At 42.9% G+C, this 18,166-nt stretch overlaps 1 protein-coding gene across 3 annotated transcripts in view; it reads right to left on the bottom strand.

The window, feature by feature from the left end:
- Positions 1-1,800: 1,800 nt before the first annotated feature.
- The window catches only part of CYTH3 (cytohesin 3), a 48,679-nt gene continuing 32,313 nt past the window's right edge, over positions 1,801-18,166 (bottom strand). For all 3 annotated transcript variants that reach the window (XM_074158822.1, XM_074158823.1, XM_074158821.1), the window contains 8 exons: positions 15,729-15,809; positions 13,614-13,726; positions 12,624-12,772; positions 11,707-11,818; positions 6,219-6,295; positions 6,066-6,137; positions 5,780-5,934; positions 1,801-5,144 (listed from right to left, as the gene is read on the bottom strand). In XM_074158822.1, coding sequence (XP_074014923.1) covers positions 5,072-5,144; positions 5,780-5,934; positions 6,066-6,137; positions 6,219-6,295; positions 11,707-11,818; positions 12,624-12,772; positions 13,614-13,726; positions 15,729-15,809 — 832 coding nt within the window. In that variant the 3' untranslated portion in view covers positions 1,801-5,071. The remainder of the gene's footprint in view (positions 5,145-5,779; positions 5,935-6,065; positions 6,138-6,218; positions 6,296-11,706; positions 11,819-12,623; positions 12,773-13,613; positions 13,727-15,728; positions 15,810-18,166) is intronic.

The raw sequence follows: 18,166 nt of genomic DNA, 5'->3' as shown, positions 1-18,166 counted from the left end.
TAAAATATACTTCTAATCCAAAAGGGTGGAAACTTTTTACAACTGCTGAACATTGTAAATTACCACGTAACTATCTCACTGGTGTGAGATAATGCCCTGGAATAGACCATCTCAAATGCTGCTTAATTACAGACTCAGGTTGACTTTGTGTTATTCATGTGACGTTACTCCCAGTTAGACATCTGGTGCAAGAGCGACCAGGAATTATAAAAATTGCAACTGACAGTCTGTATATTTAATTTAAAGACTTATTTAAAATTTCACAGGCTCTCAAATAACTAGAGTTTTGCAAGAGCTTCATCTTTTTTCTGTGATGTCTGACACTAGAAACTAATTTACTTCACATTTGAGTTACAGTCAAGATCTGAAGAAAAATCTTCTGGTTTTCAACATCGTGAAACAACAAATATGCAGTTCTGAATGTATCTCTCAAGACTATTTGTATACTCTTCCATATGTTTTTATTACATTTTCTTAATATACTGTCACTTGTCTTAAGTCTCAGTTGTCTGTTTTGTCTCTCTAAAGTGTCTAGTTATGGACAAATTCATACTGTGATTTTTATTTTTATTATTAAATGCTATCAAACTGTGATGCACTTATTATTCACTGGTCCTGCATCAGGAGATGAGTGGGGAACCTGTATTAAATACAGTTCATCTGAATAATCTGTCTGGTTTATACAAGCTGTGTTGTTCAGAGATGTCTAAAGTTTGATCTTTGTTTTTTTAAAGATAAAAAGCACTTGCCCCACTGTAAATATATAGCATGTAAAATTTATATAGTATATAAATACAGCAAAGTTAAAATGGATTTTTACTTGAGTTTTACTTGAGTTATTTAACATGCAATATGTCATGTGAAGTGGCAGCCTCCGGAGCGCGTGTGATACTGGAGAAATCAGATCTTCCTTCCAGGGGTAGGTGAGAAGATGCTGTCGGTGCGAGGAGAGGATGAGTCGCTGGGGACGCCGGCGCCGGGACGAGGATGCGGACGGCTCTCTCCTTCCCATTAAACGCTTCCAAAGCCAGGCCACAGGGCAGAAGCCCCGCAGTAGCCTTTTACTGTGCGTGACACTAAAACGCAGAGGAGCGAGGTTAATGTCTTACTAAATACTCGGAGTAATACTTTGGTACATGGAGAATGCCGTCAAGCCAAACCATAAGTGTACCCTGCGTAATGTTCCTATGGCAACGGTTATGTGACGTTACATAAAGTAACATGACAAAGAAACCACCTACCTCTCCTGTATCTGGCTTTTTTTTCCTCTTGTCCGCTGGCTCCAAGGTTTGGTGTCTGGGGAATAACCCTGGTGTGAAGGTACAGAAGGAGCGTAAACACCCGGATCGAGTGCTCCAGAGGCAACATCCCCCTGAACTGCCCCCCGAGCTAGTTCTAATTGGGGGGGTGGGGGTGTCTAATTAATTACCTGGGGAGCAGAGATGCTGTTGCCCCTTCCCTACATTCAACGAAGTCATGGAAGGGGACTGACAGAAAACACCTCCTTAATTAGGGCGGCTCAGGGGAAAGCAGCTCGTCAGGGGCTGATGCCCAGACTTTACCGAAACCATCCATTTTGCAGTTGAAGGTTTTTCTCTCTGAAAACGTAAACCTGGTTATTTAAATCCGTGCCGAAAGGTAGGGAAGAGCGGCCTTTGACTGACAAGAGCAGCTCCAACACGTGCTGCGGAACCGAACCTCGGGCTCTAACAGAAATACCCACACAAACCAACCCCCCAAAAGTATCAGCAATTGCCTCCCACCTGTTCTTGGTAAATGAGGAGCTACACAATAGTATAGTTTCACACTTTATTTTTGATAAAATCTCCTGATTTAAGCAACAGGTCTTAATGATAAATGAAAACATTAATATTGCAGTGGATTTACACAGAACATCACATTTTTAACAATGATTGATACAGAGCATGTCATGCAAATCACTTGTGTACACCAAGGAATACTTATACCAATACATATCTGTACAGTATTTACATTTTATATTTAAACTCTAGCTAGAAACATTTTCCAAGAAAATATAGAAATGAAACTGGGAAGCCACAAGTCTTAATTTGTAGCATTTGGTCTACACCAGACCCAGCTTTTCCAGCAAGCATATCTACAGAGATATGTAATAAATCTTAAAAATAGGCATTGTTTTTATATAGGAAGCATTATAAATGCTGCTTGGTTTACAAAGGTTTGGTTTTGTACCAGTTCAAAACGGTTCAAAATGTGAAGTGACGTAGAGCTTATTTTGTCAGAACATTGTAAAATTTAAGTCAGTCCAGCTGAGCTTAAGCGTTAGCGCAGTTCCCCCTGGCTGCGCTGGCCCGGGGCCGCTGGCAGCAGCCAAAGGGCTCGTGGCTCCCGCGGCCGGTGAAGAGCTGAGGAGTGGGGCGAGGGCCAGCCCAGGGGAGGGAGCCCCCGTGGCCCCCGGGACTCCCCAGCGTGGCCGAGCCCCGCAGACTGCGCCAGGCCACCGAGGGGCCGCCCGAGCAGCCACCCCTGGACTCAGAGCCCAATAAGAAAGGGAAAGGTTGAGAGGGATTTTTCGCCCTCGTGGATAGTACCTGATTTGGCCAAAATTTTCACAAGCCACTTCGTTTTACTGGCCTCGTGGCCAGTGGAAATTTTGGGCCGGTTTCACTCCCTGTTAATACTGTTACAAAGAACATTTGAAATCAAATATTATCATACACAAGAACGCTATTCTATTAGCTTTGGTAAATTAAATAGATATATTGAGCACCACAAATAGCTGTTTAAGATGTTGCATTTTAATGCTAAGAAATAATATATTTCCTGCTATAATATCCTCAGTTACATGTTACTCTAAATAATTATTTCTGCCGGATATAAGAACTTCAAACTAAATACAGCAAATGAACTCTCCAGGCATTTCCTTCATGCTTATGGGCAGACACCCGCACCCGACTAAATAAATAGACTTTCTTGAAGGTGATATTTCAGGAGATAAGAATTAAACAAAAGTGCTTCACGGCTTCTTAATGCTTTTGTAATCTCACATTTCTCCAGAAATACTTTATTTGCTGCTTTTCACCTTGACACTCATTAGTACCACTGGTTCTGGCTGATCACTATTTGCGCTACAGATCTCCTGGGGAAAGCAACACCCCATGAGCTGCCTGGGAAGAGCCTGGAGCTGGGGAACAGGAGACCCCGGCCAGGCGACGGCAGCGCCGCCATCGCGCTGCTTCGCAAACACGGGACATACAGCTCAATTCCTTTCTATAAAGAGTTTAAATGTGTTCCATTGAGCAAACACGTCCCCACACTGGTACTCGTTCAGGGACTTTACTCCTTTGGCTGAGTTTTACCCCCTTGGACACCCGTCCGAGCAGAAGCGATTCCACACACTCCGGGGAAAATCCACGCTGCGAGAAAGTTTACTGTGTTCTTTTCCTCCCAGCCTTTTCTGCAAACGTGCAATAACAAAGCGGAGCATTCGCGGGCTGACACCCCGTGCACAGCAAGGCAAAGCAGCGAGACAGGAACAACCCAACAGACTCTCCCTCACAGTTCAAGGGGATCTGGAACAGAATAACTTGGTACGTCTGCGTTTTCCAGAGCAGCACGTTTCCCACAGCGCATCGATGCTTCGGGACGCAACCAGCAGAACTGCTTTGACAGCGTGTTGGGTCTCCTCAGCCCTCACGGCTCGGGTTCAACGAGTTTGTGAAAAACTGAGTACTAACAGAAGCAGCAGGGTCCAAAAAACCCCACTTTTTGCCCCCCATGTGGAATTCGGGGCTCTTCCCCCAGAGCCGCGTGTGCGCTATCAATAGGAAAGCGCTGCAGTAACTGCCAGAGCAGGTCAGGTGCTACTGGAAGACTCTCAGCAGGACAGAAAGATCTTCCACAAACTACAAGAAGAGAGACATGTGCTTGTGGGGGTGTTTGGTTGCACTAGGGATCCACGTGTAAGATCTGGATTTTTTAAGTAAAAATAAGGATGTCTATTCATTTCTTCAATTTCAACTGCTGAAGCACAGATCTGAAAAATCGCCTTTAAGAACGCAATAAAAACACTGAACTTGTCTGTATGTCCGAAGTTTGTTATCAAGCACAGGACTGAATCCTGCTTGCTTTAGCCCAGGGCTGCGTCTTACAGAAAGATTCCACCTTCCTGACTTTTCCCTTTAAAAACATTAAATGCATGTGAAACTATTTGGGGGTGTTTTCACAGGCAAAGCCTGAACTCGTGCAAGCCCCGTCACCTTCCTCCTTCAGTAGCAATTTAGTGTTAACTAAACTACAACACATTAAAACATAAGAAGGATGTTACTCTATAAAAAGCAGATTAATGCAGTAACTAAACATCACCGCCTGTTGCGAGCGCGGGAGCCGGCAGAACGAGCCTCGGCCTCTCTGGCTAAAACCAGCAAACGCCACCCCGGGTCTGTACCTGGTGCCACGGCCCGACGGGAGCCTCTGCTGCTGGTTCCCACCCTGTGTTTGGGGGTACCCCGGCCAAACCCTCTGGCACCGCCACAGCTGCCGCCGAGCTGCTTTCCGAGAGGAAGAAAAGCTATTTCTGTACAGGCAGGAGAGCGAATCCTAAAGGAAGCCGCGCTCGGCTGTTCCGTTTCCTGCAAAACACACAGGACGTGAAAACTGATACTGAGATTGTGGGGTTTCTGCTCACAGAAAAATTAAGTGCTGTTCTCCACTTCTGGTGCTGCGTTTTATTGAGAGGTGAGTGTCTTACAGACTCCTCCTTTTCTGGGAAAGGCGCTCAGGTAACAGATACCGGACATTCCAACAGCCCAGGAAACTGGAGCTGGAACTAACTGAAGTGAAAACAAGGCTTCCGTGTTTTCAGTTGCATTAAGTTCCAATATAACCATCCTCTGGGATTTGAAGCTCAGTTCAAATTATACGTCAATAACTATTTACCCTGAAAGGTCTTGCCAAGTTTTTATGTCATAGCAAAGTGTATATATATAACATTTACAGTTGCTGTCTTCATTTAGTTTATCCAATTTTTACATTATCACCCAACTGTATGCTCATTTACAGGCCGATGCAGGTAGGCAAGTTCTGATCATGTCTATTTCTTATTTGCAATTCTTCGTTTCCTTGTTGCCAGCATATCATAAAAGGGGTCCCTGCTGATACTCGCTCTAGAAAAGAAAAAAGGAATCATCAGTTTTGTGACAAATATCTGGTTTTGAAAACTAAAACTATTTTGTTCTCTCTTCTCTGTGGATGACCCCACACTCTTCATAAGATAACAGATGGCTGACTTCTAAACATCACAAATATTTCTTCAGAAAAAGATGTTATTCACCTGTGATTTGTTAAGAGTTCATACCTTCATCTTGACCATTATTTATTTCTTTAAGCGTGGGTCCGCTTTATAAACCTTCCAAGATAAAGTCAAGCTGTGAAAGTTTAAAGCTGCACATGAACATGCTTAAGACGCATGTCACAAAAGTTAATTATTTATGTGAAGTAAGAATCTAATGAAGTTAGAGTTAAAGACGATTCACACAAGTCTTTACATTTGCTTAGGGAAAAAAAAGGGGTAAAATCCCCATTTTCCTCCTTTGAGTGAGCAGCACTATTTCCTCAGGACCAAACAGTAACGGGAGACTCGTGTCTTGATCCGTCACCCCCAAGTACCTTGTCATTAATCCTGGAGGATATTGCCGCATCAGAATGCTTCAAACAAGTCAGAATAACAATTCTCTTAGTATCTTACTCCAAAAAGAGCTTACACTTCTCTTCTGGAAGAAATTTAAGACTTTAAACTCACTTGATGGATTTAATCCACTCTTCCTTTTCCTCCGGGGTGGGAGCAGATATTCTGTACACCACGTGGTTGCCTTCCACCACCCGACCATCAGCTTCGGTTTTACAGGCTTTAATCACTTGACCTTTATGACTGGGGTTATAGAGCTCAAAGCAGTTCTGGAGGGTAGAAATGAAGAAACAAATTTAAAAAACAAACCAAAACTAATAAACATCTTCATTTAGCACTACCTCTGAGTTCTACATGGTTTACTTATTTTGTTTAAAAAAAAAATATATAAATATCTTACTGGTTTTCTAGGGTCTTCCACTTCTCTTATGCTAAGATTTTCTAACGGAATAATTCCTCTAGGTTCTTTGTCCTAAAAAATTAGGAAAATATCACATCATTAACCACTTAAATACCTTGATTACCAATGAAGTTCACTGTAACATATACTCACCGTTGTGTATTCAAAGTAATAGAGGCAATTATCAGTCAGAATAAACCATCTCCGCTTCCACGTTTTCACTCTTCCCCCTACAATAAAGGCACAGCTGCGTTACACCGGTGCTGCTGCCACCGCTTCAGCAAGGGATAACAAAGTCATCTCGTTTTGCTTGGTTTTCAAAATACAGCTTAATTAATCATAAATGGATGATGCACAGATGAGCTGAGGGTAAAGGAACACCTTCCTGTGACTCCTGCACTGAGACCAAACTCCCGAGGAGCACTAATTGTGCCACAGAACAGCCACGAGAGCGTGAAGCTGGAAACGCCTCCTCTCCCACAGAGAAGGCAGCAGTTCACCAGCCAGAGCTCCCCCCGCCCAGGCCACCGCCTTCACCGCACCAGGAATGTCACACACAGCCCTCAGAAACGCACTCGGTGCTGCCCCGGCTCCAGAAACCACCAGCAAAACCAGCAACGGGGCTCCTCTCCACAGCCTGGCTCCCCAGGGGATCACACGAAGGGCGTCTTATCCCCTTCCTTCCACCCCACTCCCAGGCACACGCGTCTTTCAGAACCTCTACTTCCAGATTTAGCATCAAGTGCGTTAAGATGCTTATAGACATTATTAGCAGAACAAACACGATGTCATCAATAAGGAGCAAATGACATGCCAAAACGTGCCATTCTTAGTCACTTTTCATCATTCAGTATTTTAAGAACTTCATGGGTCAATCTATCCCTGAGGACACCCGACAGAACAAATGGCTACTGCTTCAAAAATGCCAGTTTTTCCTGGATTAAGAGTTCAGACGACAGCAACCCCAAAGCTCCTCTGCCTTACACCCGCCGACGTCACACCGCAGGAACAGCTCCTTTTAGAAAAAGCCCAACATTGTCTCAGCTCCTTCAGCTGGTTTTCTGCAATCGGCCATTTCGGAACACGCCTAGCACTCCACAACTGCATTATTTGTAAAACTAATTTCCAGGCCAGGCAGCTGTAGATAAAGCAGTCAGGTGTCATTAGTCCACAGGCTCAGTTCCACCGCAGTTATCCGAGTTGGGGACTGTGTCACCACCTGTGTGTCCATCACCCGCTCAGCAGCCGCTTCACCTCATTAACCCAACATGTCAAAGCAGTTGCGTAAGAAGGTACCATTAATACACACAAGACCCCCAATTTAATCCATCATATAACTAAATCTAAGACATAAGCATAATTTCTTAATCGTTTTGTTCTACTTGAGATTGCTGGGTTTTGTTTTAATACAGAAATCCAAATCATATTAAAGGGCGACTCCAGGAATATTATGAAATCCTTGACGCCAGCCCGTTCGCTGCACGCCATACCCCCTTGCGCCCGGTTCCGTGACCCACACCAGACCCCAGCCTGACACTGCAGCACCCAGTGCTCCCAGCAAACTTCGTGTTCCCACTACATGCACACGGATCTTAAGAACAACTCCATCTGCAAGCAGGTGCGGTGAAATCAGGCGGAAGAGTGCGGGATGCAGGAGCCGTGACAGAATGAATGGCTGAGTGAGCCGGAGACAGTGAAGGGAGAACTGTGGTACGTAGTGCGACCGTGTGACAGACCTCCAACACAGCGCTCCAGAAACATTCCAACTGGCACGTAATCACCAGAAAAATTCCCGGCACCTTGACTAAGGGCTGGCGCAGGAATGAGGAAGTGTTTGGGCTGAGAACAGAAAGCTGGAGAACTTTATCCTGAGTCACCCTGAGAGCGACGCCTGAGCAGCGCCCAGTCACCGCTGCCGCCCAGGGCAGGGACCTCTTGCCACGTAACCCGGTGGCCACTGCCACGACTAAGTCACGTTCTGCTCTCCGAGGTGAGACCAGTTAACATTTTTACTGCACAAAAACATCACCAGGCTTTCAGGTAACACCAGCTGCCGTCAAAGGGCAGGGCTTGCCCAGACACAGCAGGAACCCCGTTCAGCAGGAGAGAGGGCGAAGGGTGAAGGCAGCAGGCAAAGAGGTCACTGTCACACAGACAGCATTTGGGTTTGGGGAGAAGAGACCTCCTCCCGAGGACAGAGCCACTGGAATAAGCACCACCAGCTGGACGGGCCCGGACATGGAGCTCCTGGACAGTCTCCAAATCCCAGTCTGACTGGGAGAAGAAATTAACACAATCGTGTGTCTGGCTTGAATCATTTCCTCTCCCGTTTGGTGGAATAATGTCACAGTTTCCCCCTAACTAGATGAAAATATTATGCAAACCAAGCTATTTGCCAAGAGAAGCTGTTTTCGGCAAGGAAACGCCTCCCTGAGCAAAGGGACTGCAACGCGGGCGTTAGGACAGAGGGCCCAGACAACAATTTCGGAACACCTTAAAGTGGATGGTAGAAAATTCCCTGGTCCCAACACCACTAACGACTCTGATGCAGAATATCCAAAAGCTCATAACGTCTCAGGCTGCTCTGAGCCAGGACTCAGCCTCAGCAGCTTTCGGATTCTGGCTCGTAGCATTCATTGCCATTACACCAGGCTTCAAACGACGTGGAACTGAACGATAGTTTAGGTTTACCAAGATAAGGATGTATATAGATAGGCAGCAGCCCAGTCTAGACAGCTAAAACCAGCGCTGCTCTCTGGCTCCAGGTTTGGCTCTGGGACTCACACAAAGTCCCCTCTGAACAACCCGGAGCAGCGCACACCCCACCAGCGCTCCGCACCCTCCGGAGCCCGGAGCCCGGCTGCAGGGCTGGCTGCTCCTCAGGACAGATGGATTTTACATTACATGAAAGTTTCAGGAGGTCCATCTCCTGCCCAGAGGACAATCAAGACGGTGAGCTGGAACACTGAAGAGAGGGGCACAAGCAGATAAGGGGGAAGAGCTGACTATAAGAAACACCAAATACAAAATACTGCCTTGACAGACTCAGGGTCTGTGAGTTGCTTACTCATATCTATAGTTTTATATAAAACTTTCTATTGCAACTTTTAAGTATTATCACAACCGAGCACTCAAACTCTCACGCAGGAACAGAGTCTCCTTTGCATTTCAACAATACTGAAACTTTTAATATCAGCGTCTTCCAGAACTGAAGGAAACCCTACCCATTTCACTAGAGTTTCCCAACAGAAAGGGATGTAAAAATGCAAACAGTGTGGATCGAGACAGCACTCTCAACATACAGCTTAAGCCTCTTGGCAAATAGCAAACTCAAGGGAGAGAAAAGAGAAAAAGAACAACAACAAAAAAAACCACATTGCTGGGTTTACTTCTGGTCAGTGCATCCAAACCAGCAAAGTGTGTTTGCCTGTGCCAGCCCGCGTCTGCCGAAAAACACCCAGTCTTTCACGGCAGCTTCACTCTTTCACGGGCTGATTCACCAGAGGCCTCTGGACACCCTTCATTTCCCTATGCAAATAACCCTCATGCCATGGGAGTGTTACGTGCAACACCCCCCCTCTCCCACACACTTTTACTGCTGGGTTTCCTGCGCACCGTCTCCATCCACACTGACACAAGGGACCCGTGCCAGAGCCGCACTGTGCGGGAGTACCTGGCAGCTCTCACTCACCTTCAGTCACCTTTTTGCTTCAATTTCCTTGTTCCTCTATTTTTTATTAGATCTCTTTTATGTCTTTTATTGACAGGTGCTTCCACAAGGGATGCTGTCACTGCCCTGCACACGCTCAGGCTCCTGCCTGCACTCTCAGTTCATGCACAAGTCAAGGGGAGCACCGGGCACAGGAGACACACACAGCTTGTACCCAACCTCTTCTCCGGGAAACACATTTTATCTACATCACCTCAAAAGCCTTTTCTGTTGAGACAGCTATCGCCTCGTGCTACAAAATGGAGAGAAGCTGCAAAGTCATCTTTGACATTGTGCCGGCTGAGCCAACGCACATCAAAAAGCGATTTTTGCAGTTAGACAGACAGAGAGCTGTCAGAGCCGAACAGCTTCTGCAGCGCAGAGGTCGAAATAAGACATGGGAGAGCACGTGAATGAAATCCAAATGCCCTCTTCTCACATCTATTTCCTTCCAGCACCAGCTCAACCACCGATCTCCAGGTGCAATCAGTAGATGGGCCCAAGGCTCTAACAGGCTCCGCTTTCACCACGCTCACCCTCACGTGCACCCCAGCACACCTCCCCTTCCAACTTCAGCCACCATCCTCAAGTGCAAAGGTCCTTCTACTGGAACAAGCAGTTATACACTGAAGTGGCCAACAACTGGGCCTACTGGAGTGCGTACTGGTGTTTTATATAAAGAGGTTTGTTTCATTAAAAAAAAGTTAAAATAAAATTTCAGTCTCCTTTATATAGGAAAAAAATAATCCCTAGGCCCAAGTGAAAAAGTGAATCCCATCAATTTTAAAGAGTCTGTAAGTGAGGCCACCTTGCAGTGCCAGGAGACTGCAAAGGTTTCTGCAACCCTAAATTTGGTGCTCATTTAAGATTCTGTTAAGTAAGCTAAATATGTCATTTTAAAAGGAAAATAATCAGGGAAAAGAACAACTTTTATAAATGCATAGTTCAAATGTAATCAATCTTTCAATAATCTAATCTAATTGATGTACAAGTTACAAAATCAATCTGGAATTTCGTTACAAGAGTGGTGACGTGTTGTTTTCTCTCAGTAGAAATCATTCTTCCCTCGTTATGTTCTTCAGTGAACGAGAAAGGTATGCTGAATAGTCATCTTTATTTTTCTGCAGTAGATGTAAACACTTTCTTCTTTAGGAGAACACTCATGTGTGAGCCAGACCCCGAGGTGCCAGCCTTTAGAGTACCACTGATGACATTGTTAGTGACACCGAGTGTAAAAGCAAAATGCTACAATAAATTTGATTTGAAAAAAAAAAAAAAGAAATAAAAACAATCAGGAGGAAGGATTAAGAAAACAAAAGAATGAGCAACTGAAGCGGAGGGGGCTGGAAAGCAATGAGATACGTACCTCCTAACGCAGAATAAGCAGAGACAGCCAGTCACAGAACAGAAAGGTGATAGGTCATAGGCCATAAGGAAAACAAGAAGGCACATTTAAACCACTCATTAAAAAATCATAGCCAAAACCAAACCAAGAGAAACTCACAAATAATATGGAAAAATAAAGACATACAAAAATAACTATTTGAAGAGAAATCCTTTTTTTGTACACAGAAAACTGAGTTGAAGTATCACAGAGTTTTCTGAGATGACCTTATGGAGACTGAGGATATTTATCAGCCACAGCACGTGGTAAATACCATAGGGCTTTCCTTTTTGTGGATGAGTTTTTATTTCTCATGTATCAGAAATAAAACTCCGAAGTTTGAAACAAGATTGCTAATTTGGACACACAAAATAAGAATTAACAGCCTTCACATGTAAAGGCGTTACTTCCTTCGGTTGGTACATTTTCCCATACTAATGGCATCGTTAATCCCGTGACCTTCAGGAGGGGCGGGCGGACAGGGAGGCAGCAAACACACCAACAACCCCCACACACACAGCAGCAGAACAACTGCCCTCAGAACTAACCTAATTTCAGCAGCCAACCTTCTCTGTCCGGATTAAAAAATGTATGCGTTAGATCATTTCCATCATCCTCTGGAATTTTAAATGGCTCATTCTTAATACTTTCATATAAATTCTGGAAGAATAAAAAAAAAAGAAGAGGAGAAAGAGCTCGTTAATAAATGTCTAACAGAAAATGCAACCAGGACACCTTACTGCTTCTCAGACTATCTGTATAAAAGGCACAAGAAATACTGTCCACACCATTCTGGACCATCCCATCTCAGTTTACTGTTTTGCTGTTTAATACTTTGATTAAGTTTGATTTTAAACCACTTCATCTATAAACAAGTGTCTCTTTTTACAGACTTTATAAGCACTCCTAGCAAAGACATTTTTTCTTTAACTTCAGCATTCAGTATTTCAAAGGTTTGAGGCTCAGGTCTCATTTGGTACAAGTTTTGCCAAATGAATCTGTTTTTAGAAAACGGTTTAGGCTATCACACTGTCTTAAAGAAATAAGTATTTTTATTGGTATCTGAAGGGACAGGAGGAGGTTCCACAAGACACATGGAAAGAAATGAGAGGCAGTAACAAAACAACAATTTTTACTATTTTTTTTCTGGCTTATCCAGAAATACTACTTTTTTTTCATAAGCCAATTTCACAAGAATTTTGCCATCAGCAAACTACTGAGAAAAATACAGAGTATTTTCTCTGGAATCTCCTCTCCTCAACGAAAGACTGAACATGGGGAGAACTAGCCCCAAGCAACTGTGATTATCAGAAACCGCTTCGTTTGGCTGCTCAGACGGTTATGAGTGCTAGAAAATGTTCTTCTTCCTTTCCCTTGACAAATTTGCCTGAGAACTGTTGTACACGCTTCTAAGTTTCCTGTTAAAACCCCAAAGCAATGCCTGGTCTCACCCAGTCTAACTTACCCGCAGCAATTCTTCTGGAAGGTCTCCACCTTCATTAATTCCACGATTCATAGAAATAAATCTCTCTACTGTCGGTTTATCTCTTACATTGTGGTTGTGCAGACTGGTATTTAACATAATGATGGCAAATGAAAGCACATAGCATGTATCTGAAATAAGATTTGAAATAAGATTTATCTTTCTCTGTGCGGTGACACAAACCTGTAAAATGAACATACAGCTCATCCTGACTGATAAAGACACAGAAACGGGTAGTCAAAAAATCCTAAACACTGTACACAAGAGCAAAGTCTCAAATCTTTCTTTAAACTGTTGAAATAAGCCTAAGAAGAAAAAATATGTAACAATTCCAATTAAAAGCCAGCATGAGAAAGACAGTACAAAAGAATACGAATTATTTTTTAAACTCTTTGAAATCATTGCTATTACACTAAATTAACATTTTGCTTGAAACACTGCAATGCTGTTGGGCAAAGTGTTCTCTGCATGCAGACTTTACCCAGCTCATATTGGTAGATCTTATAAGAGACTTGATCCTACATAAAGTACTTCCAAAGCTTTTCTCCAAAGAGGAAGAACAGTCTGTTCAAAATAACCCTGGAACTGCAGTTAAACAGACTGAAAATGACATCGACCCCACTTCTTGGCATACGCGAGGTGGCTAGTACCACTGAATAATATCAAACGATGACAAAGGAGATCTTATCATGCCTCTTGACATGGTTATGATTATAGTAAATTCTCCCAGAATTCAAGTGCAAGATCCTGTGTAAGAAAAAGCAGGATGGAAACCTCTCTGCTACACAGAGGAAAAACGTGTTGCATTTTCTCAGTTCTCAGAAATTTCTCATTTCACACATTATTTTATCCTGAACTTCCAAACTGGCCATTGTCTCCTTGCATCAGATGTAGAAGAACATATATGATCCAAAAATAAATAAATATATACATACACACACTTAAGAACTCCTATTGTTTGCCGTGACTAACCTGTAGACTGGAAGACGCCTGGGTTACAAAGGCAATAGCGTGAAGCAAAAGCTTCCATCATACGATCAATTTTTTGAGCCTCTCCTGGGAGTCGGAAGCTCCACAGAAACTGCCTAGAGAAGGGAAGAATAGTTAGTTGTTAGACTCACTCCAATATTTATATATTAAGCATATATTACTAATAACCAGAAAAAAACAAAAAAAATCTGCAACGTCTATATAAAGTATCCTTGAAATATGTTCTCAGTCTCTGAACACACAAGTCAGGAGCTACTATAAAAGCAACATGCACAGATGGCTAGCCCAGTAATTCAGCCAGCAACACTGCATGCTATCAGGCAAGATAATATGGCAGTTCATATTCTGAGACTCTCTTTTCCAGACTAGTAAACAATTTTCTGTATGCATCCCATTTTTGCCATGAGAATGCTATGGGGAAACAGTTTACTCCTCCCTGGGTGTTCTGGCTACTAACAGCAATAAAGACTCAGCTGGACTTTACCTACAATGTAAAAAGACATTACATAAAATATTTCTAGTAGGGGAGAGAAGCAAGGAAGACAAAAACACTTAACATCTTTACTTGAACTCCTCAAGCATTTTAAAAATAGTATCAAGAACAAGAAAAACCCCAGTGCCTTGAGAGGTGCTGCCCGTCTAGTGTAAGCTCACCCTACAAGAATCAGATCCAGATCTTAAAAATATAGACTCAGGCCGTCACCTCAGTAATTTTGTAATATATGCAGGAGATCTGTGCTCCTCTTTAGCAGCATGAACTGAAATACAGTTTTTACTCTCCTAACTTACTATTTGTACCTGTAGGTACGCTGGAATGCATACAGGACAGAAGTCTTCACAAATATACCTTTGGCACACCACGGCACTAAAAAGCTCCAATGAGTTTAATCACTTGTTCTTTTATTTCTTAGAAAAAGAATTATCTAAACCAGCGAAGTTACATGCTCTGCCATGCAAAACAAGTTCTCGATATTCCCTGTACGCTGGGTGCCAACATAATAACCATTTATTCCTGTCTTCATCAGTGTTCAGTTCAGGACATTACAGTGTCGCAGGCCACCTTTAGTTTGTCAGCTCTATGTACTGTCTTTTACTCACCTCGGGCAAGGTTCCAACCCAGATCACGAATTTTGTAAGCTACCAAAATACAAACATTTAATAGTAGCAGCTGCCAAGAAAGAGTAAAGTCAAACCTAATGTTAAATTGGGTAAGAGAGACAGGAATGTGAAGCCTCCCAGACAAGCTTCAGCAGCCAGAGGACAGGCTTCCTTAGCTCCGGTTACCAGCACCACATCACTCAACCCCAGCAGAGCTGCTCTGACCCCGCAGCACGCGGCACCGTGCCAGGACAGAGATCGCACGGACATTTCAATTTATCTGAGGTCAGGAGGAGTCACATGTGGCAACGAAACTGGCAGAACAGTCTAAATCAACTTGATTTAGATTAGAAAATAGATTTGCTAAATCTATTACGGATTTCCACCACGATGAGAAGGGACTTTGCAAGGTCACTGTATGCTCGTATCCCAGAGAAACCAAGTAAACTGCTCACTCGGCGAGAGAAAGAAGTATATGAGGATAGTACTCTTTCTTTTACGTGACAAGTGGGAAACTCTTAGGAAAGGAGGAGGAAATTACTTGATTCCAAGTTTACCTCTTTGCAATTGAACATAATCACTGATTATGGTCAGTGGGATTCCTCCCTCCCCATCCAGCGGAACAAGTTGAGGTGGAAGGGAAGGACAAAGCCGACAGCAGCAACGAAAATGATTTATTTGCTCGGGTTAGGGGTTTGCTTGTTTTTTACCTATCTCTTCAGATAACACAGATCCCAATGTCCAGATATGGCAGGCACACCGAAGAGTTATGGCTATGTTTTAATAGTTTGTATTTGAAATAATTGAAAGTTTTCACCTTCTAAGGCAGCGCAGGCACAGGCAACGGGATGGGGTAAGACAGAGCTGTCTCTGCCAGCTCCCCCAGTAACGCCTACAACGAGCTGCAGAGCAGCTCTGAGGAACAAATCACAGCGACTCGTATGAACGTGCAACTCCATAAAGGAAGCTCAGGTCAAAAAAAAGAAAGAATTTACTCACCTTAAGGCTTGTACAAGATTGAGATCAGCGAACTCATGGAGTTCAACAAAAGCCTGAAGAACTTTAATATTAAATTCATCTCTATGAAAGACAAAAATGGAAACAGTTACAATTCTGACCTTTAAAGACTTGTCAGTTATCTCTATGTGCTGTGTACTCTTTGAGCCAGTACGCTTGGACTGACTTTAGCACTGCTTGTGTAAATGACCCCAAAATGGCCTGGCCTTCTTTGCTTCACATTTATCGTTACTGCACCTGCCTTGGTACGGGAAGATACCTGACAAATTTATCCAGGAAAACGTCTTTCCCAGAAATTGCATCATGAACTCTTAAAGCAATGGTTAACGTAAGATTAATTTCTTCAGCCAAACACCACATGAAAAACAAACTAACCTGCGTGTGAGTGACGGAGCAGCTCTGGTGGGCACCGGGCAACCAGCCAGGGTCAACCCACCACAGCTAATGAACACAGAACTAATTGGATGCACAAAGTATTGAGTCTGCACCATCACTGAGCTCACACACCAGAAGCGTAAAGGTTTATAATCCACAGGGTGTGCTTTAAATACATCACCAAGACAGAATGCTGCACATCAGCCTCCACCCCAGAACAGAGGTGTGTCCCCACCAGGAGCTACCCGCTGCTGACTAATGGCAGAGTCACACTGACCTGCGACACTCACCACAAAGGCCTTACAACCAACTATTCATTCATGAGGGTGTCCCCATATTGTTTACAGAAAAACAATCACCTCTGCCAAGCAAAACAATTCTCCCAAAATTTAGTAAAGCACAACTGCGTGACTGCTCCTCAGTGCAGTGAAATAAAGTGGCATAACAATATAATAAAAGACAGCGCTCAACAGAGGGACTTTGTTACTCTAAGCCAAATATTGATTTTGCTTGCATGTACAAAAACCAGCAGTAATTCAGAACAAATATTAGCCCTCTACTGAATTTTTGCTCTTCTGGGTTTTAATGTAGGCTGGATTAACAGTGATACTTGTGCTGAGTACAGCTCCAAAGACACAAGCTAAATATCATGTAAGATCTAGGAAGCCACTTAAAAAAATAACTGAAGACTTACTCGCATACAAAAAAATCTTAAATCTTTTATAGAATGTAATTCATCCCTTATTTATTGTATATTTTTAGGTATTATCTCATTCCATTTTACCATTCACTTATTTTCAGTTTGCTGAGTGCTGTAACACTGTAGAAGTCAAAAATTTAAAATATATCTCTTTATGGCAGAATGTTATACAGCTATTTCATTCTGCTGACTATCCTGGTCTCATCTTCAGCTATATTTAGCTAGAATGCAGAAGTAATTCCCGATGGGCCCCTGAGAGGGAGTGGCAAAGTAGAAGAGAATGTCCTCAGACTCCAAATGCCTTGATAAAAGATAGCACATAACTCAATAAGAACTCGTCTACAATCTGCACTGCCACTTGCACAGCACGAGTCACTTAATGGCCTGTGTCTGAGGTAGTCAAAAAAGCAAAACTAGCATCTTAGGACCACCTCAATTGTCACATTTTATCTTATCCCAGGGTATTTATTTTAACCTAAAGGCCTAATACATTGTTTTCAGATAACATGAATAAAAATTATTAGGATTCTAGGAAATTAATGTTGCAGTTCAGGGAGTATGATGAACCAATTCCCCATTCCAGACCTGACTACCTTGAAACATCCATACACATTCCTGAAAATCAGATTGTCATCTCTTCACCTCCACCCCTCCCTACCAATTCATGTAAGTGGAGGAAAAAAAATAGAAATACCATTTTCTTTCCCATTACCATATTAATTATAACCTTCACAGAAATGAAGAAACATGCAAAAAACAATTGAAGTAGACTGACTGGATACACTAAGTAAAAGCTCTTTTTAAAGCAAAAAGTAATTTTAAATTTCTTTTTTACTCCAACTGCTCCTTAAAACGGATAGGTTTCTTCTGCCTTGTGGTAGAATAGTTAGTTCTATGTATGTTACTTCTTTTCACGTCTCTTAAGATTTTATTATCCAGTTGATAGATTTATACAAAATTTCTTGATCAAATTTGCTATTCAGTATGACCACTACATTTGTCTGAATTTAAATCTTGAAAAATGCAGAAGATATAATTGAATTTCATATTTATCTGTGTACATGCTCAGTATTAAGGAAGGTTACCCTCTCTTTTCAGATTAGACCACAGTGCTGCCCAGCAGCATCCCTCCCAGGGATGCAAAAGAATGAGCCATAAATTTTTTAATTGTAAATGTGAACCGATAAATAGCCACACGAATATGACAGATGGCTCCAGTGAGCCTGGACATATTGGCAAGACCTTTCTGCATGAGTTCAGGGGTTTGGGAACAGGGCAAGAAAAACTGGAAGTATTTCAGAAGACAATCCCAAGGCAGAATGCAGCTCTCAAAAACACACACAGA

Source organism: Numenius arquata, chromosome 14, assembly GCF_964106895.1.
Source record: "Numenius arquata chromosome 14, bNumArq3.hap1.1, whole genome shotgun sequence".
NCBI lineage: Eukaryota > Metazoa > Chordata > Aves > Charadriiformes > Scolopacidae > Numenius > Numenius arquata.
This window is presented reverse-complemented; position numbering and strand designations above follow the sequence as displayed.